This window comes from Pongo pygmaeus, chromosome 1, assembly GCF_028885625.2.
Source record: "Pongo pygmaeus isolate AG05252 chromosome 1, NHGRI_mPonPyg2-v2.0_pri, whole genome shotgun sequence".
Taxonomy (NCBI): domain Eukaryota; kingdom Metazoa; phylum Chordata; class Mammalia; order Primates; family Hominidae; genus Pongo; species Pongo pygmaeus.
Genome location: NC_072373.2, coordinates 185672184 through 185697717, shown reverse-complemented (window position 1 = coordinate 185697717; position 25534 = coordinate 185672184). Strand labels below are relative to the sequence as shown.

The 25534-nt window shown below is 54.8% G+C and overlaps 3 protein-coding genes and 1 non-coding gene across 10 annotated transcripts; 3 read left to right on the top strand and 1 right to left on the bottom strand.

Annotated features, from left to right (window-relative positions):
* Nucleotides 1–4426: 4426 nt before the first annotated feature.
* Nucleotides 4427–4545, top strand: LOC129022506 (5S ribosomal RNA). The gene has a single exon (XR_008496452.1). It is a non-coding gene; the product is annotated as a 5S ribosomal RNA (ribosomal RNA).
* A 2658-nt stretch (nucleotides 4546–7203) lies between these two features.
* Nucleotides 7204–13297, top strand: PLK3 (polo like kinase 3). Of its 4 annotated transcripts, none has more exons than XM_054490499.2 (15): nucleotides 7204–7966; nucleotides 8133–8240; nucleotides 8329–8445; nucleotides 8909–9038; nucleotides 9136–9223; nucleotides 10056–10151; nucleotides 10251–10449; nucleotides 10567–10693; nucleotides 10902–10993; nucleotides 11233–11326; nucleotides 11465–11548; nucleotides 11641–11803; nucleotides 11952–12081; nucleotides 12571–12684; nucleotides 12794–13297. In XM_054490499.2, the coding sequence occupies exons 1-15, from the start codon at nucleotides 7757–7759 to the stop codon at nucleotides 12983–12985; spliced, it is 1944 nt and encodes a 647-aa protein (XP_054346474.1). In that variant the 5' UTR covers nucleotides 7204–7756; the 3' UTR covers nucleotides 12986–13297. The 4 variants fall into 4 exon arrangements, with proteins under 4 accessions (XP_054346474.1, XP_054346465.1, XP_063512771.1 ...); XM_054490490.2 differs by having other exon boundaries at nucleotides 7254–7966; nucleotides 11233–11350; XM_063656701.1 differs by lacking the exon at nucleotides 8329–8445 and having other exon boundaries at nucleotides 7531–7966; nucleotides 11233–11350.
* On the bottom strand, nucleotides 13200–14655 carry DYNLT4 (dynein light chain Tctex-type 4). The gene is made up of 2 exons (XM_063656717.1): nucleotides 14094–14655; nucleotides 13200–13985 (listed from the first exon to the last, which is right to left on the bottom strand). Exon 2 carries the CDS (start codon nucleotides 13972–13974, stop codon nucleotides 13309–13311), a length of 666 nt encoding a protein of 221 aa, XP_063512787.1. The 5' UTR covers nucleotides 13975–13985; nucleotides 14094–14655; the 3' UTR covers nucleotides 13200–13308.
* On the top strand, nucleotides 14518–23201 carry BTBD19 (BTB domain containing 19). 4 transcript variants are annotated; one of them, XM_054490528.2, is made up of 8 exons: nucleotides 14518–16214; nucleotides 17524–17737; nucleotides 17865–17918; nucleotides 19354–19413; nucleotides 20290–20358; nucleotides 20432–20563; nucleotides 21100–21225; nucleotides 21364–23201. In XM_054490528.2, exons 1-8 carry the CDS (start codon nucleotides 16129–16131, stop codon nucleotides 21496–21498), a joined length of 876 nt encoding a protein of 291 aa, XP_054346503.1. In that variant the 5' UTR covers nucleotides 14518–16128; the 3' UTR covers nucleotides 21499–23201. The 4 variants fall into 4 exon arrangements, with proteins under 4 accessions (XP_054346503.1, XP_054346488.1, XP_063512786.1 ...); XM_054490513.2 differs by having other exon boundaries at nucleotides 21100–21266; XM_063656716.1 differs by lacking the exon at nucleotides 19354–19413.
* Nucleotides 23202–25534: the final 2333 nt, after the last annotated feature.

Below are 25534 nucleotides of genomic sequence, written 5' to 3'. Positions count from 1 at the left end.
GGAAGAGGGCGGTCCCCAGACCCACCCAGTCCCTACCTCCTGAATCACCTTATCTCCGTCTCAGCTGTTGACCAGTCCCTTTGTTTATGGTGCAGGAGAGGGAACCACTCAGCCCATAAATCACCTGCCCCACCTTTCCTTATCCTCCAGCTCTGCCTCTCCCTCCCTATTGGTCCTGCCCACCCATTCCCCTGTCCCCTCCTCACAGCTGAGAGGTGGTTGTATGGCTTGGCAGTGAAATGGATTCTGGAGCCACACTGCGTAGGTTCCCAAGTCCATGCTTCACCATGGTCACCAAAGTCACCAAGCTTTGTGACCTTGGGAAAGCCATTGAACCTTTTAAATTCCCCATGAGAGGCCGGGTGCGGTAGCTCATGCCTGTAATCCCAGCACTTTGAGAGGCCAAGGCAGGTGGATCACTTGAGGTCAGGAGTTCAAGACCAGCCTGACCAACATGGCAAAATCCTGTCCCTACTAAAAATATAAACATTAGCCAAGCTTGGTGGTAGGAGCCAGTAATCCCAGCTACTCAGAAGGTTGAGGTGGGAGAATCGCTTGAACCTGGGAGGTGGAGGTTACAGTGAGCCCCAGTCATGCCACTGCACTCCAGCCTGGGCGACAGAGCAAGACTCCATCTCAAAAAAAAAAAAAAAAAATTTCCTATGGGGACATGGGGATGATAATGCCTATCACATGGAGTGGTTGTGAATATTAGGTGAGTTAATAGGATAAAGTGCTCACAATAGCACCAGGTAAGTGGGAAGTGCTACTGTGGCTATCAGCACATCTCTTATTTCAGGTTGGCTTTATCCCTTCCACCTCTGCACCCACCAAGGACACCTGCAATCTCCTTATTGCTGAAGCCAATAGCCCTTCCCAAGTCCTAACCTTACCTGGCATCTCTCATTCTTGACCCTCCTCTGTTGGCCTCTGTGACCTGACACTCAAGAATTTCTGGCCCAAGCACGGTGGCTCATGCCTGTAATCCCAACACTTTGGGAGGCCAAGGCGGGATCACTTGAGTCCAGGAATTCGAGACCAGCCTGGACAACATGGCAAAACCCCTTCTCTACAAAAAATACAAAAAATTAGCCAGGTGTGGTGGCGCATGCCTCTAGTCCCAGCTACTTGGGGGCTGAGGTTGGAGGATCACTTGAGCCAGGAAGTCGAGGCTGCAGGGAGCTGTGATTGTACCACCTGCACTCCAGCCTGGGTGACAGAGCAAGACTCCATCTAAACAAACAAACAACAACAAAAGACAGAGAGAACAGGAAGACAAGAGAATAAGCTCACAGCCCCAGCCTGGCTGTGGGCCCACCCAGCCAGTTGAGGAAGCCACAGGACAACAGCAAGAAAGGCCAGATGGGATTTCATTTTGTGCCTGAGTGGTGGCCCCTGGTCAGGGTCCTGTGTGGCAGAGATTAGAGAGATAACATGGCCATGGATCAGATAGCCTGAGCTCAACCTTAAATCCCACCCTGGGAGGAGAAGGGAACCCAGTCTTAGGCTCAGCACCTACGTGCTTGGCAGGAGCTCCTCAGCTTTGGAGAGGAGGCTCTAGGGAACCAGGCCAGGAGGGCAAATCAGCTTTCTCTCCCAAGGAGCCTGTCCTGGCCCCCTCCTTCCCACTTTCCAGACCCATTCCCTGGCTATATTGTCAGACTTCACCTGAACTCACTAAATTCAAAACTTAGGGCAGCTTGGGAACTTGGCAAATTGGGGAAGGGGCAAGTAGACCTTCACTCCTCCACACACATTGCAAAGCCTTTGGAGTTTTGGCCCCTGGACTGTTCCAGTCACCCTTCCCCTTTCCTCCAGCTACTCTGAACTTTCAGTTTTTTCAAGGACCAACAGCTCTCACTCCATGCCTCAAGGAGCACAGGGTTCCTCTTCTGGAATACTTTCTCCTCCTGTCCATCCTGTTCCTGGCTAACTCCTCCTCAGCTCTCAGGTTTCAACTTAGAAATCTCAGCCTACATGCATTCCCCAAACTGGGTGTGATCCCACCTCTGGGCTCCCATAGGCCACCCCTATACCTTGTCTGTCTTCACCACTATAGCACTAATTACGGTCCAGTGTCCTTGTCCTACTGACAGGTCACTCCAGGGTGCAGCACAGGACCTGACACACAGAGGCTGCTCAAGAAAACGTTTGTTGAAAAAATGAACAACTGGCCTGGCGCAGTGGCTCACGCCTGTAATCCCAGCACATTGGGAAGCCAAGGCAGGCAGATCACTTGAGGTCAGTAGTTCAAGACCAGCCTGATCAACATGGTGAAACCCCGTCTCTACTAAAAATACAAAAATTAGCCAGGCGTGGTGGTGGGGGCCTGTAACCCCAGCTATTTGGGAGGCTGAGGCACAAGAATCTCTTGAACCCGGGAGGCAGAGGTTGCAGTGAGCTGAGATCGTGTCACTGCACTCCAGCCTGGGCAACAGTGCAAGACTCTGTCTAAAAGACCAGGCGCGGTGGCTCATGCCTGTAATCCCAGCACTTTGGGAGACCAAGGTGGGCAGATCATGAGGTCAGGAGATTGAGGCCACGGTGAAACCCCGTCTCTACTAAAAATACAAAAAATTAGCCGGGCGCAGTGGTGGGCGCCTGTAGTCCCAGCTACTCGGGAGGCTGAGGCAGGAGAATGGCGTGAACCCGGGAGGCGGAGCTTGCAGTGAGCTGAGATGGCACCACTGCACTCCAGCCTGGGCGACAGAGTGAGACTCCGTCTCAAAAAAAAAAAAAAAAAAATTAGCTGGGTGTGGTGGTGCATGCCTGTAATCCCAGCTACTTGGGAGGCTGAGGCAGGAGAATCCCTTGAACCCAGGAGGCAGAGGTTGCAGTGATCTGCCATCCTGTCACTGCATCACTACACTCCAGCCTGGATGACAGAGCGAGACTCTGTCTCAAAAAAAAAAAAAAAAAAAAAATTAGCTGGGTATGGACTACATGCACCAGCTGTAGTCCCAGCTACTTGGGAGGCTGAGTTGGGAGGATTGCCTGAGCCAGGGAGGTCGAGGCTTCAGGGAACCATAATTATGCCACTGCACTCCAGCCTGGGCCACAGAGTGAAAGCTTGTGTCAAAAACAAAAAACAAAAAACAGAGTGTGTTAGAGCTTGCTAGACTTGGTGATATACTTAAGAGGCCATTATGGGCAGAACTGTGCCCCTACCAAAATTCATATATATATATATGAATTATATATTATATATATTTTATATATATAATATATAATATATTACTAATATAATATATATAATATATTATTAATACTATATATAATATAGTATTAATACAATATATAATATATTATTAATACTATATATTATATATTATTAATACAATACATAATATATTATTAATACTATATATTATATATTATTAATACAATATATATTATATATTATTAATACTATATATTATATATTATTAATACAATATATTATACATTATTTATATAATATCTATTATATATTTTATACCACCCATGCTGGAGTGCAGTGGCATGAGCTCAGCTCACTGCAACCACTGTCTCCCAGGTGCAAGCAATTCTCCTGTCTCAGCCTCCCGAGTAGCTGGGATTACAGGCACCTGCCATCATGCCCGGCTAATTTTTGTATTTTAGTAGAGATGGGGTTTCACCATGTTGGCCAGGCTGGTCTCGAATTCCTGACCTCAGGTGATCTGCCCGCCTCGGCCTCCCAGTGCTGGGATTACAGGCATAAGCCACCGTGCCCGGCCCTATATATATCTTTGAGACAAGCTCTCTGTCGCCCAGGCTGGAGTGCAGCAGCATGATCATGACTCACTGTAGCCTAGACCTCCAGGGCTCAAGGGATTCTCCCACCTCAGCCTCCCAAGTAGCTGGAATTACAGGCGTGCACCACCACACCCAGCTAATTTTTGTTTTGTTTTGTTTTGGGGACAGAATCTCTCTCTGTCACCCAGGCTGGAGTGCAGTGGTGTGATCTCAGCTCAATGCAACATCCACCTCCTGGGTTCAAGTGATTCTCATGCCTCAGCCTCCTGAGTAGCTGGGACTACAGGCATGAGCCACCATGCCCCGAAAAATTTTGTATTTTTTTTCTTTTTAAGACGGAGTCTCACTCTGTCACACTCAGGCTGAAGTGCAGTGGCGTGATCTCGGTGTATTGCAACCTCTGCCTCCTGGGTTCAAGCGATTCTCCTGCCTCAGCCTCCAGAGTAGCTGGGATTACAGGCGCCTGCCACCATGCCCAGCTAACTTTTCTTTTTTTTGAGATAGAGTCTCGCTCTGTCACCCAGGCTGGAGTGCAATGGGGCGATATTGGCTCACTACAACCTCCATCTCCCAGGTTCAAGCGATTCTCCTGCCTCAGCCTCCTGAGTAGCTGGGATTACAAGTGGGCACCACCATGCCAGGCTAATATTTGTATTATTAGTAGAGACGGGTCTACGGCCATACCACCCTGAACGCGCCCGATCTCGTCTGATCTCAGAAGCTAAGCAGGGTCGGGCCTGGTTAGTACTTGGATGGGAGAACGCCTGGGAATACCGGGTGCTGTGGGCTTGGCCGGGCGCGGTGGCTCACGCCTGTAATCCCAGCACTTTGGGAGGCCGAGACGGGTGGATCACGAGGTCAGGAGATCGAGGCCATCCTGGCTAACACGGTGAAACCCCGTCTCTACTAAAAATACAAAAAATTAGCCAGGCGTGGTGGCGGGCGCCTGTAGTCCCAGCTACTCGGGAGGCTGAGGCAGGAGAATGGCGTGAACCCGGGAGGCAGAGCCTGCGGTGAGCCGAGATCGCACCACTGCACTCCAGCCTGGGCGACAAGAGCGAGAGACTCCGTCTCAAAAAAAAAAAAAATTAGAGACAGGGTTTCACCATGTTAGTCAGGCTAGTTTCGAACTCCTGGCCTCAGGTGATCCACCTGCCTCGGCCTCCCCAAGTGCTGGGATTACAGGCATGAGCCACTGCAGCTGGCCCAATTTTTGCATTTTTTTTAGTAGAGACGGGGGTTTCACTATGTTTCCCAGGCTGGTTTCAAACTCCTGGACTCAAGTGATCTGCCTGTCTCAGCCTCCCAAAGTGCTGGTATTACAGTCGTGAGCCACCACTGCACAGCCCCCAAATTTATTTATTTTATTATTATTATTATTTTTTAGATGGAGTCTCCCTCTGTTGCCAGATTGGAATGCAGTGTCACGATCTCAGCTCACTGCAACCTCCCCCTCCTGGGATCAAGAGATTCTTTTTTTTTTTTAAGACTGTCTCAAAAAAAAAAAAAAAAAAAAAAAAAAAAAATATATATATATATATATATATATATATATATATGAATTTTGGGCCAGGCACAGTTGCTCACGCCTGTAATCCCAGCACTTTGGGAGGGCCGAGGTGGGTGATCACAAGGTCAGGAGTTTGAGACCAGCCTGGCCAATATGGTGAAACCCTGTCTTGACTAAAAAATACAAAAATTAGCTGGGCATGGTGGCACGAGCCTGTAATCCCGGCTACTCTGGAGGCTAAGGCAGGAGAATCGCTTGAACCAGGGAGGCGGAGGTTGCAGTGAGCCGAGATCGCATCACTGCACTCCAGCCTGGGCAACAGAGCAAGACTCCTTCTCAAAAAACAAACAACAAAACAAAACAAAATAAATAACGGTGCAAAAATTGAATATGCCTTTTTGACTCTCTAAATGCCTCAGATCCATTTACCCTGGGGATTTGTCCTTTCTAGCCCCACCACCATCTCCCCTCTGGAAGACTGCTGACCTATAAGAATAAAGACCAGACTCTTGAGCAGGCACTTAGGGTCTTCCTGCCTATCCCTATCCCCACCTCCCCCTCAGTCATTTTGGCTACTAGTATTTCTCCACATCTGAGGCTGTCCTGGGTCTCCCTTCAGTGGTCATGAAGGACAAGGTTGGAGAAGTTTGCCCTTGTGAGTCTGATGAGGGATTGGGTGGGATCCCTCTAACAGCATATGGAGGGAGATGAAATGGGCATGAGACCAAAGTCCAGGAGAGCAGCAAGGAGCTGTGGCAATCATCCTGACAAGAGAGACTGTGGCCCAGGCCAGGGTGTGAGGGGAAGATGGAGCCAAGGGGATATATATCAGAGCTATCTGGGAGATAAAATTGGCAGGAATCGGGTACTCAGCAAATATTTGTTGACTTTCCTGGCTACTCTTTCTAAAGTAGGCTCTTCATTTGCTCTTCTGTTTATTCTTCCTTCATAGCACTTTTCACAGCCTGCAATTACCGTGTTTATCTGCTTGCCTGTTGTCTGTTTCCATCAAGCAGAATGTAAACTAAATTAGGGCTGCAAGCTTGATTAGTTTTATTTCAGATAGTGTCCAGCACTTAGCAGATGCTCTCAATAAATCTTTGAGGAATGGCATGATTGATTGGCTGGCACAGAGGGAGGGCAGAGAGGTGAGAGACAAGGCCAGGAGGCCTGTGGTCCTGGGCCTCTGTCTCTGGCCCTGGGAAGAGTGGGCATTGCGCAGGGATCTAGAGGTCCACATGGTCCAGAGATTAGCTGCCCAATTGCCGGTGTCTAGCGTTTGAGAAAATCCAATTCCCGGCCAGGTGAGGTGGCTCACGCCTGTAATCCCAGCACTTTGGGAGGCCGAAGCGGGCAGATCACCTGAGGTTGGGAGTTCCAGACCAGTCTGACCAACATGGAGAAACCCCGTCTCTATTTAAAAAAAAATACAAAATTAGCCGGGTGTGATGGCGCATGCCTGTAATCCCAGCTGCTCGGGAGGCTGAGGAGGAGAATCGCTTGACCCTGGGAGGTAGAGTTTGCGATGAGCCAAGATCGCGCCATTGCGCTCCAGCCTGGGCAACAAGAGCGAAACTCTGTCTCAAAAAAAAAAAGAAAGAAAGAAAAAAGAAAATCCAATTCCCATTCACTTTCTGGCCTCTAGCTGCTGACCCAGGCCCGGGGGTATTTTCAGAGGAAGGGAATTGGGGACCCCGCAGGAACCCGAAATTTGCCCCTCAAGAGTGTAGAAGTGGGTAGCGGAAGATGTGGCCTGGAGCATGGTAAAAGCCTTGAAATTCCAGGCTCTGCTTGACTCCTAAACCTGGCAAGGCAGCCCTCGGGCCAGGCAAGCCAGGCGCGAGACTGTGCCTTCCTTCCAGGCCCTAAAGAGGGCAGCACTGGGCCGGGCCCCGGGCGAGGGCGAGAGACACACGCGGTCCAGCACACTGAAAGGGGAGTGTCGGGTAACATGCCCGGGCAAAAGCGAGGGCCGCCCCTGCCTCTCCGCTGCTGGCTGGAACGCTGATCTATCTAGTTGGTGGGGAGATGCCCCAGATGCCCGGGCCCCACTCGGACTTCAGCACACATCGCGAAGGATGGGGAAAGAAAGAGGCCCCCATGAGCGGGACTTGCAGTGGCAAAGGAGGGGTGAGAGGCGGACAGGGATCGGCCGGCCCCTGCGGCCTTGTTGCACCTGCATGGTGACTAGCTGCCGGGCTGCGCCCCGGGGCGCGGCCAGGAGGCGGGGTCTGGCAGTGCGTTGGGTGGGGGAGGAGCTTCTGGGTGATGTAAGGCCGGGAATGGGAGTGGCCTCTCCTCGACTCGCTGCCAGAAAGGAGGCGGGACTCTCGGTGACGAAAAGCCGGGGAGGGGGCAGGCGTTCATTGATAAAAACGCTGGGCTCCCCCGGGCGCGAGCGCAGCGTAGCAAATCCAGGCAGCGCCACGCGCGGCCGGGGCCGGGCGGAACCGAGAAGAAGCCGGGCCCGCGCTGCGACGCGCCGCCCGCATGGAGCCCGCCGCCGGTTTCCTGTCCCCGCGCCCCTTCCAGCGTGCGGCCGCCGCGCCCGCTCCCCCGGCCGGGCCCGGGCCGCCTCCGAGTGCCTTGCCCGGACCTGAGCTGGAGGTGCTGGCCGGGCTACCGACGTCAGACCCCGGGCGCCTCATCACGGACCCGCGCAGCGGCCGCAGCTACCTCAAAGGCCGCTTGTTGGGCAAGGTGGGCCGGGGGACGTCCGCGGGGTGGTGATGGTGGAGGTGGGGGTCCCGGCCGGCCTCTTTTTTGGCGCCGAGCCGGGCGTGGGCACTTGAACCCCAACGCGGGGACGCCCGCGGGCCAGACTCGGCCCCCCTGGAACACCCAGCCTGATGCCCCCTCTTCACAGGGGGGCTTCGCCCGCTGCTACGAGGCCACTGACACAGAGACTGGCAGCGCCTACGCTGTCAAAGTCATCCCGCAGAGCCGCGTCGCCAAGCCGCATCAGCGCGAGAAGGTGGGTCCAGGCTCAGCGGGCGAGGGGTGGGGTGGGGACGGTGGCACGGGAACCATGGAAGGATGACGACTCCGCGCCCTCATGGCAGATCCTAAATGAGATTGAGCTGCACCGAGACCTGCAGCACCGCCACATCGTGCGTTTTTCGCACCACTTTGAGGACGCTGACAACATCTACATTTTCTTGGAGCTCTGCAGCCGAAAGGTGAAAGATGGTGATTCCCGCAGGGATGAGAGTGAGGGAGAGAAGACAGTCTTTTTTTTTTTTTTTTTTGAGATGGAGTCTCGCTCTGTTGCCCTGGGTGGAGTGCAGTGGCGCGATTTCGGCTCACTGCAATCTCCGCCTCCCGGGTTCAAGCAATTCTCCTGCCTCAGCCTCCTAAGTAGCTGGGATTACAGGCATGCACCACCACGCCCGGCTAATTTTTGTATTTTTAGTAGAGACAGGGTTTCACCCTGTTGGTCAGGCTGGTTTCAAACTCCTGACCTTGTGATACACCTGCCTCGGCCTCCTAAAGTGCTGGGATTACAGGCGTGAGCCACCGCACCCAGACGAGAAGACAGTCTTAAGACCCAAAGCTGGGGCCCTGTTTCTTCCTCAGGGAGCACAGATGGAGGGGGAGGGGGAGGGAGGGCTCACCAGGGGCTGAGGCAGTGGCTCTCTGCAGTCCCTGGCCCACATCTGGAAAGCCCGGCACACCCTGTTAGAGCCAGAAGTGCGCTACTACCTGCGGCAGATCCTTTCCGGCCTCAAGTACTTGCACCAGCGCGGCATCTTGCACCGGGACCTCAAGTTGGGTGAGACTCCTGAGCCTGGAGGATGGGAGGTTGGGGGGGGAGGGAGGGAGGGAGGGAGGAAGGAAAGAATCTGACACACCTCTCTTTCCCCATCTAGGAAATTTTTTCATCACTGAGAACATGGAACTGAAGGTGGGGGATTTTGGGCTGGCAGCCCGGTTGGAGCCTCCGGAGCAGAGGAAGAAGTGAGTTTTGAGGAAAGGGGCCTGTGTGTGATACAGATGACATGCGTGACAGACAGTGCATATGTATGTGGGAGGCAAGGTGACTGCCTCATGTGTGCATGAGATAAATGGGAAGGGATGATGGGCTGTTTATGCATGTGTGAAGGTGGAGGTGGCAGCCTGTGTTACTGAGACCGGTGGAGAGGGGGAGGATCCTATAGGTGTGTGACACAGATAGGGTAGGTGACTCTGAGTCCCTGAGACAGATGGGGCTATACAGATTCTTGGAGGCATACGACTTACCCTTTGTGTGGATGGGGGAAGGTGACAGGCATCGTGTATGTGTGTGTGAGAGACAGACTGAGAGTGTGGAAATGGTGGGATATGACATTGTGGGTGTAAGAAGACCCTGCTGTGGCCATCATACTTTGTGTGTGTGATACAGATAGCATATGTGGCAGATGAGTGTTTATGGGGGTTGTGACAGCTGCTGTTGGCGTGTGTGTGGCACAAACTGTGGGAGGTGACAGCCTGATGCCTGTCTGACAGACAGGAGTACAGGAAGGGGGAAGGGATCAGCTGTGGACTCTGTGTTGACCCTGGAGGAGGGTACTGGGCTAGGGGTCAGGCCCTCCCCCTGTCATGAAGAGCAGCTGAGCAGCTGAGCAGCTGGGCCAGGCGGGTGGGCGGGGACTCAGCTGCCATCCCTGGCATCCATTGTCCCAGGACAAGCAGGAGTTCTCTGGCCTTTGGTGACAGGCAGCTGCTTTGTCTGGACTCACAGTGGGGGAAGGGGTGGGGGGGCTGCTGGGCTGGGTCTCAGCCTTCTCTCCTCCTCCCCACCCTCTTTCAGGACCATCTGTGGCACCCCCAACTATGTGGCTCCAGAAGTGCTGCTGAGACAGGGCCACGGCCCTGAGGCGGATGTATGGTCACTGGGCTGTGTCATGTGAGTTGCAGGGTCCAGGTTCAGCAGCAGACAGGTGCTGGGTGTGTGGGTGGAGCATCCCCTCCACTTTACTCCTGACCCCTTGGCCCTGCCCTATAGGTACACGCTGCTCTGCGGGAGCCCTCCCTTTGAGACGGCTGACCTGAAGGAGACGTACCGCTGCATCAAGCAGGTTCACTACATGCTGCCTGCCAGCCTCTCACTGCCTGCCCGGCAGCTCCTGGCTGCCATCCTTCGGGCCTCACCCCGAGACCGCCCCTCTATTGACCAGATCCTGCGCCATGACTTCTTTACCAAGGTCTGTGGCTCCCCAGAATTCTAAGTCCATCTTAGAGGTATTCCCAGGGATTGAAAGGGGGCAGGTGACAGGACCCCTGGAGCCTCTCTTCTCTGTTCACATGGTTCCCCTCCCTAGGGCTATACCCCCGATCGACTCCCTATCAGCAGCTGCGTGACAGTCCCAGACCTGACACCCCCCAACCCAGCTAGGAGTCTGTTTGCCAAAGTTACCAAGAGCCTCTTTGGCAGAAAGAAGAACAAGAGTGAGTCTGGGGTGTCAGTGGGTTGAGGGGGCAGAGCAGTAGAGCAGCTTGTCACATTTGTCTCGGGTGTGTGAGTGTGGGTGCCTGGGAACTCTTGGGGAGAGCATGTGCAGTACAGGCACTTGGGGAGGCCAATCTCTGTGTCATCCCTGTCGGAAGTGGAGGGGCTGGGCAGGATACTGAGGATGGTATCACCCTTCACCCCCAGGTAAGAATCATGCCCAGGAGAGGGACGAGGTCTCCGGTTTGGTGAGCGGCCTCATGCGCACATCCGTTGGCCATCAGGATGCCAGGCCAGAGGTGAGGTGTTCACGTGGACACTGTTCCCCTGACTCACCCCCACCCTAGCAGCTGAGGGAAGCCCGGGATAAAAGAGGCTGCTGAAGCATCCAGCCTCGTGGTAGCCTAATTGGCTGTGTGTCACCAGCCTGGCGGGGCTGACCTGGGGTGCCCTGGGAGCCAGGGAAGGGCCAGGCCATGGACTCAAGGGTTTGGATTTTGGGGCCTGTCTCACTCCCTTTCCCTGCCCAACCCTCCAGGCTCCAGCAGCTTCTGGCCCAGCCCCTGTCAGCCTGGTAGAGACAGCACCTGAAGACAGCTCACCCCGTGGGACACTGGCAAGCAGTGGAGATGGTGAGGAGCCAGGCAGGATGAGAGGTGCTAGAGATTGCTGGAGCTGAGATCAGGGGCCAGAGGGAAGGAGCGGGCAGAGGGGCCTGGCCTGGGTCCTGGGGTGCTAATTCCTAAATCTCGGTGCCCTGTCTCCTTCAGGATTTGAAGAAGGTCTGACTGTGGCCACAGTAGTGGAGTCAGCCCTTTGTGCTCTGAGAAACTGTGTAGCCTTCATGCCCCCAGGTAAGGCTGGGGTCTGGTACATGCTGCTGTGGTGGGAGTTCTGTGGCTGGGAGACCAGGAGCAGGTCCTGACTCCCTCCTCTCCCATGACAGCGGAACAGAACCCGGCCCCCCTGGCCCAGCCAGAGCCTCTGGTGTGGGTCAGCAAGTGGGTTGACTACTCCAATAAGTTCGGCTTTGGGTATCAACTGTCCAGCCGCCGTGTGGCTGTGCTCTTCAACGATGGCACACATATGGCCCTGTCGGCCAACAGAAAGTAAGTGCTGTTATGGGGTGCCTTGTATTCAGGCCACTAATCCAGCAGGGCCGCACCCTCGTGTGTGCTCCTGGGCTCAGGGGTCTGGGTTTCTCAGGGGAGGGGCATTGGTGCAGGGCTCTCTCTGACCTCTGCCTCCCCATTCTAGGACTGTGCACTACAACCCCACCAGCACAAAGCACTTCTCCTTCTCCGTGGGGGCTGTGCCCCGGGCCCTGCAGCCTCAGCTGGGTATCCTGCGGTACTTCGCCTCCTACATGGAGCAGCACCTCATGAAGGTGTGAGGGCGGGGGCTGTGGTACATTGAAAACTAACCCAACCTGGCTGGGTGCGGTGGCTCACGCCTGTAATCCCAGCACTTTGGGAGGCCGAGGAGGGTGGATCATGAGGTCAGGAGATCGAGACCATCCTGGCTAACAAGGTGAAACCCCGTCTCTACTAAAAATACAACAAATTAGCCGGGCGTGGTGGCGGGCGCCTGTAGTCCCAGCTACTCGGGAGGCTGAGGCAGGAGAATGGGTGAACCCAGGAGGCGGAGCTTGCAGTGAGCCGAGATGGCACACCACTGCACTCCACCCTGGGGGACAGAGCGAGACTCCATCTCAAAAAAGAAAAAAAAAAAAGAAAAGAAAACGAACCCATCCTGATCCCTCTGATTCCCCCTTGGTGGTGGTGGGGGGTGCCGAAAGCTAGAGGATAAGGCATACACTAATGGGGAGGGGGCTGTCTCACGCTGGATCAGTGACCTGCCCCGACCCTGCTCCCAGGGTGGAGATCTGCCCAGTGTGGAAGAGGTAGAGGTGCCTGCTCCGCCCTTGCTGCTGCAGTGGGTCAAGACGGATCAGGCTCTCCTCATGCTGTTTAGTGACGGCACTGTCCAGGTAACAGCCTATCCAGGAGTTGCGGGGAAGGTCTGGGAGGCCCAGGGTGCTGGGGAGGAAGCTGGGCCCGGAGCCTAGGTCCTGACCACTGTCATGCTCCTGTGTGCAGGTGAACTTCTACGGGGACCACACCAAGCTGATTCTCAGTGGCTGGGAGCCCCTCCTTGTGACTTTTGTGGCCCGAAATCGTAGTGCTTGTACTTACCTCGCTTCCCACCTTCGGCAGCTGGGCTGCTCTCCAGACCTGCGGCAAAGACTCCGCTATGCTCTGCGCCTACTCCGGGACCGCAGCCCAGCCTAGGACTCAAGCTCTGAGGCCTGAGGCCTGTGCCTGTAAGGCTCTGGCCCTTGCCTTTGTGGCCCTCCCCCTTCCTTTGGTGCCTCACTGGGGGCTTTGGGCCGAATCCCCCAGGCAATCAGGGACCAGCTTTACCGGAGTTGGGGGCAGCTTGTCTTCGCTGGCTCCTACCCCCTCTCCAAGATAAGCCTGAGCCTTAGCTCCCAGCTAGGGGGCGTTATTTATGGACCACTTTTATTTATTGTCAGACACTTATTTATTGGGATGTGAGCCCCAGGGGGGCCTCCTCCTAGGATAATAAACAATTTTGCAGAATTGGACTCCCCTCACTCGCAGTAGAGCCCGTGGACCGTGGCCACCGCGAAGAGCGAGGTGTTGGTGTAGGAGACCGAGGCCAGCCCATCGCGCGCCACGTCCCAGAGCGCGCGGCTGACCACGTGAACGCCCTGGCCCGCGCGCGGCCCTAGCACCACACTGCACACCAGCTTGTAGCGCGGCGGGCTGAGCTCGCGCAGGCAAACGTGCACCTGTTCGCAGAGCTCCCGCACCAGCCGCGCAGCCTCGGCGCTGGAGTAGCACGCGTCGCGCAGCCCCGCAGCCAGCGCCGCCTCCAGGGCACGCTGTGCACGCGCAGCCTCCCAGCGCTCTCCGGGCACTGGCTCCGTGCGGTAGGAGGGCGCCACCCGACGGGCGGGCGCCAGGGGCAACCCTGAGAAGCTGACCCGTGAGCCCAGAGGGGGCACCGGGCCCAGGGATGGCCGCCGACCCCCAGGACCCGCGCCTGGCCCGGCCAGCGAGTTGCGGCGGGAGAAGGACGCGGCCAGGCCCAGCATGGAGCCCCGGCGTGAGGCCGGGCCCGGACATGGACCTGCCGGTCGGGCCTCATCAATGCTGGGCAGGCGGCCTCGGGGCCGCACCGGTGAGGGTTTCGGCCCGGAGTCGTTGGCATTCTCCTCCTCCTGGCGTCCCGGGGGCAGAGGCCTGCTGGCCATGGACCTGCTGGCTGGAGGACCCACACTCAGGGTGGCCTTCACCGGGCATCTGTCTACCCACCCCAGCCTCTTGCTTAGTGATGTCAAGGAAGGGTTTTTACCTTCTACCCCCTTCTTACCTGTGTTTTAGAACAAGTGGATCAGATAGTCCCAGGCTGCCTGGGTTCCTAGGTGCTGAGAAGGTTAAAGGCTGTTAGACACATGAGCAGGGGACAGGAAACTGCTGGGACTGGGATCCTCGGCTAGTCCCTGCCTGCTGAGCTCCTTCTCTGGACACTATGGAGGTTAGCCAGGTATGCTCGGAGTCTTAGAGACTGCCATTTCTCCCTTCCACTCGACTTCTCTGGAAGGAGAGGCAGGCCTCTGCCTCAGCCTGGACTGTGGAGGCAATGCCTCCAACCCCTAACCAGGAAGGACTGACAGACTCAGCTCCTTCAACCCCACAGATCCTTCCAGCCCTGGGGGTGTTGAATCCAGTCATCTTCCACCTAGATCTACTCTAGGGTGGCTGGCACAAAGATCTCCCCTACACCTGGCCCAGGCTGAGGGCAGACGACTTGTGAAGCCCCGTTCCACCTTCTGCCTTTGGCCTCTGATCCCACTTCCTCCAGAATCAGTTCGGAGATGGCTGCCCTCTGGCTCCCGAAACTCCCTCAGGCACCTGAGTCACCTGCAGGCTTTGGCGTCTGAGTTCTGTCCTGGCTCCACAGCCCTGGCTCCGCTGGCCTGAAGGGCAAGTGGGAGGGGAAGGACCTGTGTTGTGGAGTTGCCATGGGTTGCTGGAGCAAACACTCCTCCCTCCCAGGATCCCTCCCTCCAGTCTGGCTCTGGCTTAACCTGAGAGCATTGTTACTGTGAGCATGTGCTGAGCGTGGGGTGCCCCTGAGTCATCAGGGAGAGCGGCCGACAGGGTCTTGCAGCTTAGAGGCACACTTCCTAAGCGTAGGCGACAGAAGGGCAGATGTAGAGCGAGGCTGTGGTGAGAAAGGCTTTGTCCTACCCCAGGACTCTTGAGCCAGGGCCCATTTTCTCCCCTTGTGGAATGGCCAGATGACTGGCCATTCGTGAACAAGTCACAGAGGCCTAGGATGGGGGAGGTCTTGAGGCTGCGGGGGTGGTGGCTCAGGAATCCAGGGTCTGGGCCCACAGGAAGGAACACGTCATGGCTCTGTTGTCTCCTCATCAGCCTCGACAAGGACAAACATTTCCGCTCCCGGCGCAGAGTTAGGGTGGGGCTTGGATGACTTCCTCAGTTCAGGGCTATGTGCGGGGGAGGGGAGGCCCGTTGGCTCAGCTGGTAGGAACCAGGCCTTACAAAGTGGCAGTGACTCGGCGGTGAACCCCGAGTCCAGCCTCGTGACCCTTGCTGACCCAAGTGTCCTGGGGCTTGTCCCTAGCTGGCTACACCTCTAGTACCTAGATTTCCCCAAAGTTGCATTTCAGAGATGGCAGAGGCTGTGACACCTCTGCCAGGGCTGACAACTCATGTGACTCCCGCTCTGGCAGGGATGGGACTGTCCCCTCCCAAACAAGCCAGGTCGGGGCCCTGACCCATCTATGGGGGCGAGGATTTTCCCTGTTGAGTGGGGGTTTCCCAGGCCTGGCTAACCGGATCCTGACCCTGTGTGCCTGTGGAGGAGGGAAGGGTTAGGAGGGCAAGGAGTTTGAACTCTGAACCTAGGGCAGGCTCAGCTTCGGGGGCTGAGACCCTCATACGGCGCTTAATGCCCCTCTAAGGGCTGAAGTTTTCCCTGGGCCTGCCCGGGAGATGGGTGGAGTCTCTTCTCAGGCCAGCTCCAGTTTCCATGGAAACCCACAGGCTTCCCACCCCGTCGGCTGCCTGGGCAGACTCCCAGCCAGGGCCTCTTTCACCGCCGCCGCCAGCCAGCCAGCCAGCTTCTTCCCAGGACCATAGGCCACTCCAGCCTCAGCTTCTCTTGGCCCCCTCCCTGTGTCTGTTCCTGTTCCCGGGCCTCTGGCCCCCGATGCCTTCAGGAGCTTGGGCCTCTCCTGCTCCACTCCTAAACTTCAGCTTCTCAGCAAACAGGCCTCCCAAGTCCCTGCTTCTCCCTCTCAGGCCTTGCTAGCCTCACCAGCTCTAGGGCCTGGCCAGGCCTCCCAGGCTCCCTCCTCCACCCCCACCCCTTCTCACTCATGGAGCCCCTGGGACTGGTCGTGCATGGGAAAGCTGAACCTTTTTCCACAGCACTCCGAAGCCTTGTCAACAACCCGCGATACAGGTGAGGGGTGGGCCCTGCCTGTGGGTTTTCCTTAGCTGGCTCTGTGGGCCCCAGGACTCTAAGGAGGCCCTGGTGAGAAGAGGCTGGGAATTAGAACTTGGCCATCCTCCCTGGTGAACTCAGGCTGTGGGGAGGTCAAATGTGGAACATGGCTACTGGTCACTCAGTGTTTGTGAGACCCTGAGGGCCAGAGGCAAGGCTGGCGGGGTCCTGGGGGCTAGAGCCAGGAACTGCTGTGTGAGCTCAGGCAAAGCCCTTCCTTCTTTGGACTTTGGCCCCTGGCAGAAGAAAATGATTCTCAGCCCCTGGGATCCTTAGAGATGGTGGGTCATGATTCCCCTCCTCCCTCCACTCACTCAGCTTGGTATTGAGGCCTCCCTGCTCGAAGAAGAACAGATGACCTGTTCTGGGTACTGAGGCTTCACAAGAAAAACAAAGCTCCAGAGACTGAGCCATAGTCCCTGACAGGAAGCCTCGGGGGTGCTGGCTGCTCCCTGCTGGCCAGGATGCCAGTGGTGTCTGAAACCAGGGGAAGAGTTTACAGGAGGCTGGGCTGCTCAGGAGAGCTAGAATGAAGCTCTCTGTCCTCATGGTCTCAGATTTGAGCTCTTCCCCAAAGGGTGGTGACTTCCATCACCCCGCTTCTTTGGGGTCACAGTCTGGTCTGAGTAATGTGAACCCGCCAGGCTTTGGACCTGGGACTAAGAGGCTCTAGGAGACTCCAGCCTCATCTGCCTCCTATCCCCTGCCTTGTTCAGAGGCCCAGAGCTGGGGCCGGAAGTGATCATGAAGATGGAAACTGTGGTCTGGCTCATGATGGTGCATCACTGCTGTGTCTGTTTGCAGTCGGTGCGCACTCTGTGCCCCACACCCCCACACTCTCCTGTCTGGAGGAGGGCTGAAAAAAGCTGAGTTTGCAGCTGGTGGAGGAGGAGCCAAAAGAAGCTTCCCTTCCCCCAAGACTCAGGCTGGGGAAGGTGGGATCAACCTTGCTTCTATTAGCCCAGATGCCCCTCAGTAATCAAGCATAGTCACCTCCTCTGAGACCTGAGGTTTAGGATTATTGTCCCATTTCATGGGTGAGAAACCTGAGATTCAAAGATAGGAAGTCACTTGCCTATGGTACCCGTCAGGTGGAGCTGGGACTAGAACTCAGGGCTTTGGGTCCCAGATCTTCTGCTGGAGGGACGAAGCCCTGTCTCTTACATTCTGGATAGGAAACTAAGACCCAGAGTGGGCAAAGGCACAGCCCAAGTTGCACTCCGGGTGCTGGCCTCCTCCCCGCTGCCTCTCTGCCTCTCTCCCACAGTGATGTTCGCTTCGTGGTCGGTCAAGAACGGCAGGAGGTATTTGCCCATCGGTGCTTGTTGGCCTGTAGATGCAACTTCTTTCAGCTACTTCTGGGCACAGAGCCAGGCCCCGGGGTGCCCAGTCCTGTTGTGCTAAGCACTGTGCCAACTGAGGCCTTCCTGGCAGTGCTGGAGTTCCTATATACCAACAGTGTCAAGCTGCACCGCCACTCTGTGAGCCTGCTGACCAGGGGCCTGGGTGGGAGAGGTGGGGGGTGCCAGAGGCAGGAGTTTGCCCATTACACTGTGGGCACAGGGCAGGGGAAACTCCCTTCCACTCCCCCAACCACCCACTCTACAGGTGCTGGAAGTGCTGACAGCGGCTGTGGAGTATGGGCTGGAGGAACTGAGAGAGGTGGGTTTTTGTGCCAGGTCCCTGTCTCATTTCCCTTGCTTCTCACGGGCTCACTTCCCGCCCTGCCTCATACACACTCATGGCCTGGAGAGGAACGTGTGCCCACACAGAGAGAAGTATGTATATCTCTCCCATGTAAATAGGGCATGTATGTGTGCCTGTGTGCAAAAGGATCCATGCATGCCTGCCCTGTGTGTGCTGTGGGAAGAGGGGGTGATTACGGCTGGTGCTGTAGATACAAAGATATCAGCCTTGATCCCTGTTCTCCAGAGAGGGAAAGGAAACAGACACAGGAAAATGCTTACCTGGGTGGCATAAGAAGTGTGATAGAGGCCAGGCGCAGTGGCTCACGCCTGTAATCCCAGCACTTTGGGAAGCTGAAGCAGGTGGATCACTTGAGCCCAGAAGCTCCAGACCAGCCTGGGCAACATGGTGACACCCCATCTCTACTAAAAGCACAAAAATTAGCCAGGCGTGGTGGCACACACCTGTAATTCCAGCTACTTGAGAGGCTGAGGCACAAGAATCGCTTGAACTTGGGAGGCAGAGGTTGCAGTGAGCTGAAATCGTGCCACCGCATTCCAGCCTGGGTGACAGAGCAAGACTTGCTCTCAAAAAAAAAAAAAAGAAAAGAAAGTGTGATAGAGAAGCGTGAATGGTGCCGAGACTGTATAGGGGGCCTCTCCAGTGCCGCCACTAGGGAGAGGAGAAGACTTCACAGAGGAGGAAACATTTGTGTTGGATCTGGTAGAACAAATAGGATTTTGTTCCTGGGGGAAGTGGGAAGATGGTATTCTAGTCACAGAGGCACCAAAGGAGCTAGTGAGACATTTGGTGTGTCTGAACTGTGAGGAGAGGGCAAGATGAGACTGCAGAGGACGCCAGGGCCTGGTTCATGTAGGGCCCTCAAGCTTTTGGACTTCTTTTAAGCAGAGGGCAGTGGAGATTCACTGAAGGTTTCCGATAAGGGAGTGAAGAATTGGAAACTCAGGGGAGAAGGGATTGGAAGAGGTGGAGAAGACTCGCTAGTCCAGTCAGGAGGCCAGTGCAGAAGTCAAGAGATGAGAGATGTCATGGATGAAATTCAAGTTTCTGCTAAAAATAGAAGTATCCTTGGGTCAGGAAGGGAACAAGTGGAGGAAGATAAGCATCCTGAAACAAGGGGAGAATTTTGCATGGCCTTTATCTAGATGGTCTTGATTAGTGGCGAATGTACTAGAATGTGGGTGGCTGGGCTTGGTTTTGCTAGTCTCCAGTTCCTGTGAGCCTGCTGTCTCAGGCTCTAGCAGTTCCCTGCCTCCCCTGACCTGGGTCAGGATGGGTCTGGGGCTGCTGGGTGACTCACCGCTTCAAGCCTGCTCACTGCTTCTGGGGTGGAACTAGTGTCTTGGAGCAGGGACACCGCCACCCAACCCACATTCATTTCTGTTCCCAGCTGTGCCTGCAGTTTGTGGTGAAGGTGCTGGATGTGGAGTTGGTTTGTGAGGCCCTGCAGGTGGGTGCTGCTGGACAGGCATGGGAGGAGTCTGGCTCTGTGTGTGGAAATGGGCTCCCAGGTGCTGGGAGCCTGGGCCTGCTGTGTCTGGCCTGGAAATAACTTGGGTACATGGTGGTGGGGAGGGGGGTGCTCCAAGGATGTTTATAGGATGAATTCTGTGCCTAGATCTGTGGGATCCGGGGTATATCAGCAGGGTCAGGTGCAGGAGCAGGTGTTGAAGGGGCTGGAGGTCTTTGCTGGTCTTCTCTCTATCAGGGCTGGGGAATGGTTCTCAGCTTGACTTGGGGTAGGGGAAGGGTGGCTGTAGACTTTAGAAGCCAAGCCGGGTCAGGCACAACGGCTCACACCTGTAATGCCAGCACTTTCGGAGGCTGAGGTGGGCGGATCAAGAGGTCAGGAGATCGAGACCATCCTGGCTAACACGGTGAAACCCCGTCTCTATTAAAAATACAAAAAATTAGCCGGGTGTGGTGGCATGCTCCCAGCTACTCTGGTGGCTGAGGCAGGAGAATCGCTGGAACCCGGGAGGCAGAGGTTGCAGTGAGCGGAGATTGCACCACTGCACACTCCAGCCTGGGCAACAGAGTGAGACTCCTCCTCAAAAAAAACCAAGCCTAGGTCCCAGGTGGGGTTTGAAGGCCACGGCGTGGTCTCCTGTAGGGAAGAGCAGGTTGTAGAGTGAGTCCACGTGTGTGTGTGTGTGTGTGTATGTGTGTAGCAGGCTTTCACTGGGTCTAGTTTCCTGGAGGGCTGAGGGCCCTGTCAGCCTCCCCAGCTAGGGCTAGGGACAGGCTTGCAGTGGTGGGTCCCAGTGAGCAGGCTGGGCTACGGCCTCTCCAGTCTCCAACCTGATCTCCCTCGTTCTGCTCGCAGGTGGCCGTAACCTTTGGCCTGGGGCAGCTGCAGGAGCGCTGCGTGGCTTTCATAGAGGCCCACAGCCAGGTACTGCTCCCTTTATACTCCTCACCCTACGCACCGCATTGTGCTCCTCCCTGACCCATTTGCTGGCTCGCAGGAGGCCCTCCGGACCCGAGGCTTCCTGGAGCTGTCGGCGGCAGCGCTGCTGCCCCTGCTCCGCAGCGACAAGCTCTGCGTGGACGAGGCTGAACTGGTCCGCGCGGCCCGAAGCTGGGCGCGCGTGGGCGCGGTGAGTGGGGCTGGGGGAGCACAAGGGCACGGAAGGAGGTGCGGGCCACGAAATTGATCTCCCCAGCTTTTCCCCAGCTCTGCCCCCATCGTGTTTCTCATTTCCGTGGGCACCCACGCCAGAAACCTGGATCTCATCCTTGCCTTATCCCTCTTCTTCACACCTGCCTTAGGTCTCTTTTTACCTTGTAAGAGACCTTTCCAGTTGGTTCAGTTCTCTCAGCCCCAGGTTCAGCCTGTCCTGTCTGACACGTCTCACAGCCTTCCTGCCTTCCCTCCAGCGCCCCCTCAATCCATTTCCTACAGTGCAGCCAGACCTGTCTTTGATTGTCAGTCCTATGGGGCTTAAGTCCTGGAACATCCCATTGACCTCCAGGACAAAATTCAATCTATTTCACTTTCAGGGCATTCAAAACTACTAGTGAGTGGTTCCTCACCTCTTCTCTCAAATACAATCTTTGCATAAATTCATTTATCCTGGAGGTATTAGTGAGCGGGCGGCAGGACAGGTGCCCGACTCAGGGCTGGCGTTTGCAGGCGGTGCTGGAGCGGCCGGTGGCCGAGGTGGCGGCCCCGGTAGTGAAAGAGCTGAGACTAGCCTTGCTGGCCCCGGCGGAGCTGAGCGCCCTGGAAGAGCAGAACCGGCAGGAACCACTTATCCCGGTGCGGACGCGGGAAACCGGCCCAGCTCCACTCAGCAGCGGGTACAGGGCGCTGGGAGGGGGCAGGAGCGGCCCAGCCCACAGTCCTCGGGGCGAGGGGCCACCGCGGGACTGCGCACTGACTGGCCTTGCTCTGCAGGTGGAGCAGATTGTGGAGGCGTGGAAATGCCATGCCCTGCGGAGAGGGGATGAGGCCCGGGGCGCCCCGTGTCGCCGCCGGAGAGGCACCCTGCCCCGGGAGCATCATCGCTTTCTGGACCTGTCCTTCAAATGATCCAACGCCGGGACTCGCAGAGAGCCCTGGACCCGCCCATCTGAGCCTGCTCCAAACTACAGCTCCCGAAGTGCTCGGCGTTCAGAGTGGGCTTCCGTTCCCAGCGTGCCCAGTGAGCTGGCCGCCGGAAGAACCGTTGTCTGCCACGCGCAGCCCCTTGTGCGGGATCAAGCCCGTGTGGGCGAGGTGGGGTCGGGTCGGCAGGGCTTGGGCTGGGCCTCCCTGAGGGGGTGAAACTCGAAAACGAGGATTTCCTTCGCTCCACACCCTCACTCTACGCCCTGCCCCTGGGCATCATCGTCTACTAGTCAATTCTGATGACTCCCACATATCTATCTGTTCAGCTCAGCTCCCTCTTTCTTTTCTTTTCTTTTCTTCTCTTCTCTCTCTCTTTCTTTCTTCTCTTTTCTTCTTTCATTTTTTTTTGAGACGGAGTCTCGCACTCTCGCCCAGGCCGGAGTGCAGTGGTGCCATCTCGGCTCACTGCAAGCTCCGCCTCCCGGGTTCACGCCGTTCTCCTGCCTCAGCCTCCCGAGTAGCTGGGACTACAGGCGCCCATCACCACGCCCGGCTAATGTTTTTGAATTTTTAGTAGAGACGGGGGTTTCACCGTATTAGCCAGGATGGTCTCGATCTCCTGACCTTGTGATCCGCCCGCCTCGGTCTTTTTTTTTTTTTTTTTTTTTTTTTTTTTGAGACATTGTCTTGCTGTGTCCTCAAGGCTGGAGTGTAGTGGCGCGATTTCGGCTCACTTCAACCTTCGCCTCCCAGGTTCAAGCGATTCTCGTGCCTCAGCCTCCTGAGTAGCTGGGATTACAGACATGCACCACAACGCCCGGCTAATTTTTGTATTTTTAGTAGAGACGGGGGTTTCACCATGTTGGCCAGGTTGGTCTCGAACTCCTGACTTCATGTGATCTGCCAGCCTCGGCCTCTCAAAGTGCTGGGATTACAGGTGTGAGCCACCATGCCCGGCCTCAGCTCCTTCTTTCATTCCAGACCTGCCCCCCCTGGAGACTGCTCCCTGAATGCCCCTCAGACACCACCGGCTTGGTGCGAAATTGATCTCCCCAGCTTTTCCCCGGCTCTGCCCCCATTGTGTTTCTCATTTCCGTGGGCACCCACGCCAGAAACCTGGATCTCCTCATCCTTGCCTTATCCCTCTTCTTCACACCTGCCTTAGGTCTCTTTTTACCTTGTAAGAGACCTTTCCAGTTGGTTCAGTTCTCTCAGCCCCAGGTTCAGCCTGTCCTGTCTGACACATCTCACAGCCTTCCTGCCTTCCCTCCAGCGCCCCCTCAATCCATTTCCCACAGTGCAGCCAGACCTGTCTGATTGTCAGTCCTATGGGACTTAAGTCCTGGAACATCCCATTGACCTCCAGGACAAAATTCAATCTATTTCACTTTCAGGGCACTCAAAACTACTAGTGAGTGGTTCCTCATCTCTTCTCTCAAATACAATCTTTGCATAAATTCATTTATCCTGGAGGTATTAGTCCTCTAGCTCCATACTTAATCAGTTACTGCGGACCCCTCTGCTACCTCCTTCATTCACTATACATCTTGTTTTCCCGAGGATGTGAATCTCCCTCAAGAAAGATCCCTGGGGCCTGGAGTGGTGTCTTACTCGTTTCTGCTTCCTCAGTCTCTGTCAGATAATCAGTGCTATGTAAATGTTAAGTAAATGACTTTATTTATTTATTTATGACACAACCTTATTCTCACCCAGGCTGGAGTGTAGTGGTGCGATCTTGGCTCACTGCAGCCTCAGCCTCCCAGGCTCAAGTGATCCTCCCACTTCAGCCTGCTGAATAGCTGGGACTACAGGCATGTTCCATCACATTCGGCTAATTTTTTTTTTTCTTTTTGTAGAGATGAGGTCTCCCTACGTTGCCCGGGCTGTTCTCAAACTCCTGGGCTCAAGCAATGGTCCCACTCCGTCCTCCCAAAGTGCTGGGATTACAGGCATGAAGCACCACCACACCCAGCCTATTTCCTCATTTAAATGCCACTTTATTCCATGAAGGGTTTTAAAGGAGCTGCAAAGCAAGATACTATCAATCTAAAACGAGAGACAGTTGAGTATTTAGAAGAAAATAAAGTTAGATTTCTATCTCAGATACTGCATACAAAAATATATTGTACAGGAGGCCAGGCACCATGGCTCACGCCTGTAATCCTAGAACTTTGGGGGGCTGAGGCGGGTGGATCACCTGAGCTCAGGAGTTCGGGATCAGCCTGGGCAACATGGCAAAACCCTGTCTCTAAAATACAAAAAACTAGCCAGGTGTGGTGGCACATGCCCATAATCACAGCTACCTGGGAGGCTGAGGCACGAGAATTGCTTGAATCTGGGAGGCGGAGGTTGCAGTGAGCTGACATTGTGCTACTGCACTCAGCCTAGGCAACAGAGTGAGACTCTGTCTCAAAAAAAAAAAAAAAAAAAATATATATATATATATATATACACACACACACATAGATGTGTGTATATATATTGCACAGGGATTAAAGTTAGTTATTTAGCATTATCTCTCAAGACAGAAAATGTGCTTACTCAGTAGTACCATGTCATGGCAGCATTGGTTGGATAGTGGAAATTGAAAATCATCTATATGTCCATTACCAGAGGACTGGTTATATTAACTATGGTGTATTCCTATAATATTTTAAAAATCCATGATCTTTGGTGAAAAAAGCACAGAATAGACCAATTACAGCATGATTCCTCTTGTTAAAAGAAAAGAGGTAGCATAGTGATTAAGAGCGTGTCTCCTGGAGCCAGAATGCTTGCATTTGAATCCCAGCTCTGCCACATATTGTCTTTGTGATTAACCTTTCTTTGCCTCAGCTTCCTTATTTATAAAATGGAGATAATGGAACCTATTTAGTAGAGTTTTTAGGAAGATGAAAATAATTTTAGGCCGGGCGCGGTGGCTCACGCCTGTAACCCCAGCACTTTGGGAGGCCGAGGTGGGCGGATCACGAGGTCAGGAGATTGAGACCATCCTGGCTAACACGGTGAAACCCTGTGTCTACTAAAAATACAAAAAATTAGCCGGGCGAGGTGGCGGGCGCCTGTAGTCCCAGCTACTCTGGAGGCTGAGGCAGGAGAATGGCGTGAACCCCGGGGGGCGGAGCCTGCAGTGAGCTGAGATCGCACCACTGCACTCCAGCCTGGGCAACAGCGAGACTCCGTCTCAAAAAAAAAAAAAAAAAAAAAAAAGAAAATAATTTTATAAAAGAATTGTAGTGGGACAGATTAAATTCTGTATATGTGTTTAGAAAACATATTCATTCATTTGTTCCACAACTATTCATTGAGTGCCCACACACTAGACATTGATTTAGGGTCATGGAATAAGTACATCAGAGAACAAGTCAAGTCTTTGCCTCATGGAGCTAACATTCTAAGAGGAGAAAATGCAGTAAACAAGTAAAGAAATGTATGATCTATTCAGGGAGTAGTTTGTGTTATGAGGAAAAGCAAACCACGTTAAAGAGATAGCTATGTGGTGGGAGTGGGACTATTTCGTACAGGGCAGTGACTGTAGACCTCTGGTGAGATAACATTTGACAAGAGATCTGCAGGGAGCCATGTGTCACGGGGGAAGGCATTGGAGGGTTTTGTGCAGGACAGTGATGTGTGATCAGATTTACTTTAAAAGAATAATTTGGGCTGGGCATGGTGGCTCCTGCCTGTAATCCCAGCACTTTGGGAGGGTGAGGTGGGCGAATCACTTGAATCCGGGAGTTCGATACCAGCTTGGGCAACATGGCGAAATCCCGTCTCTACAACAAATACAAAAATTAGCCAGTGTGGTGGCACGCGCCTGCAGTCCCAGCTACTTGGGAGGCTGAGGTGGGAGAATTGCTTGGATCTGGGAGGTGGAGGTTGCAGTGAACTCAGATTGCGCCACTGCACTCCAGCCTGAGATTGTGCCACTGCATTCCAGCCACTGCACTCCAGCAAGACCCTCTCAGAAAAAAAAAAAAAAGAATTTGGCCGTTATGTGGAGGACTGGAATTGAGAA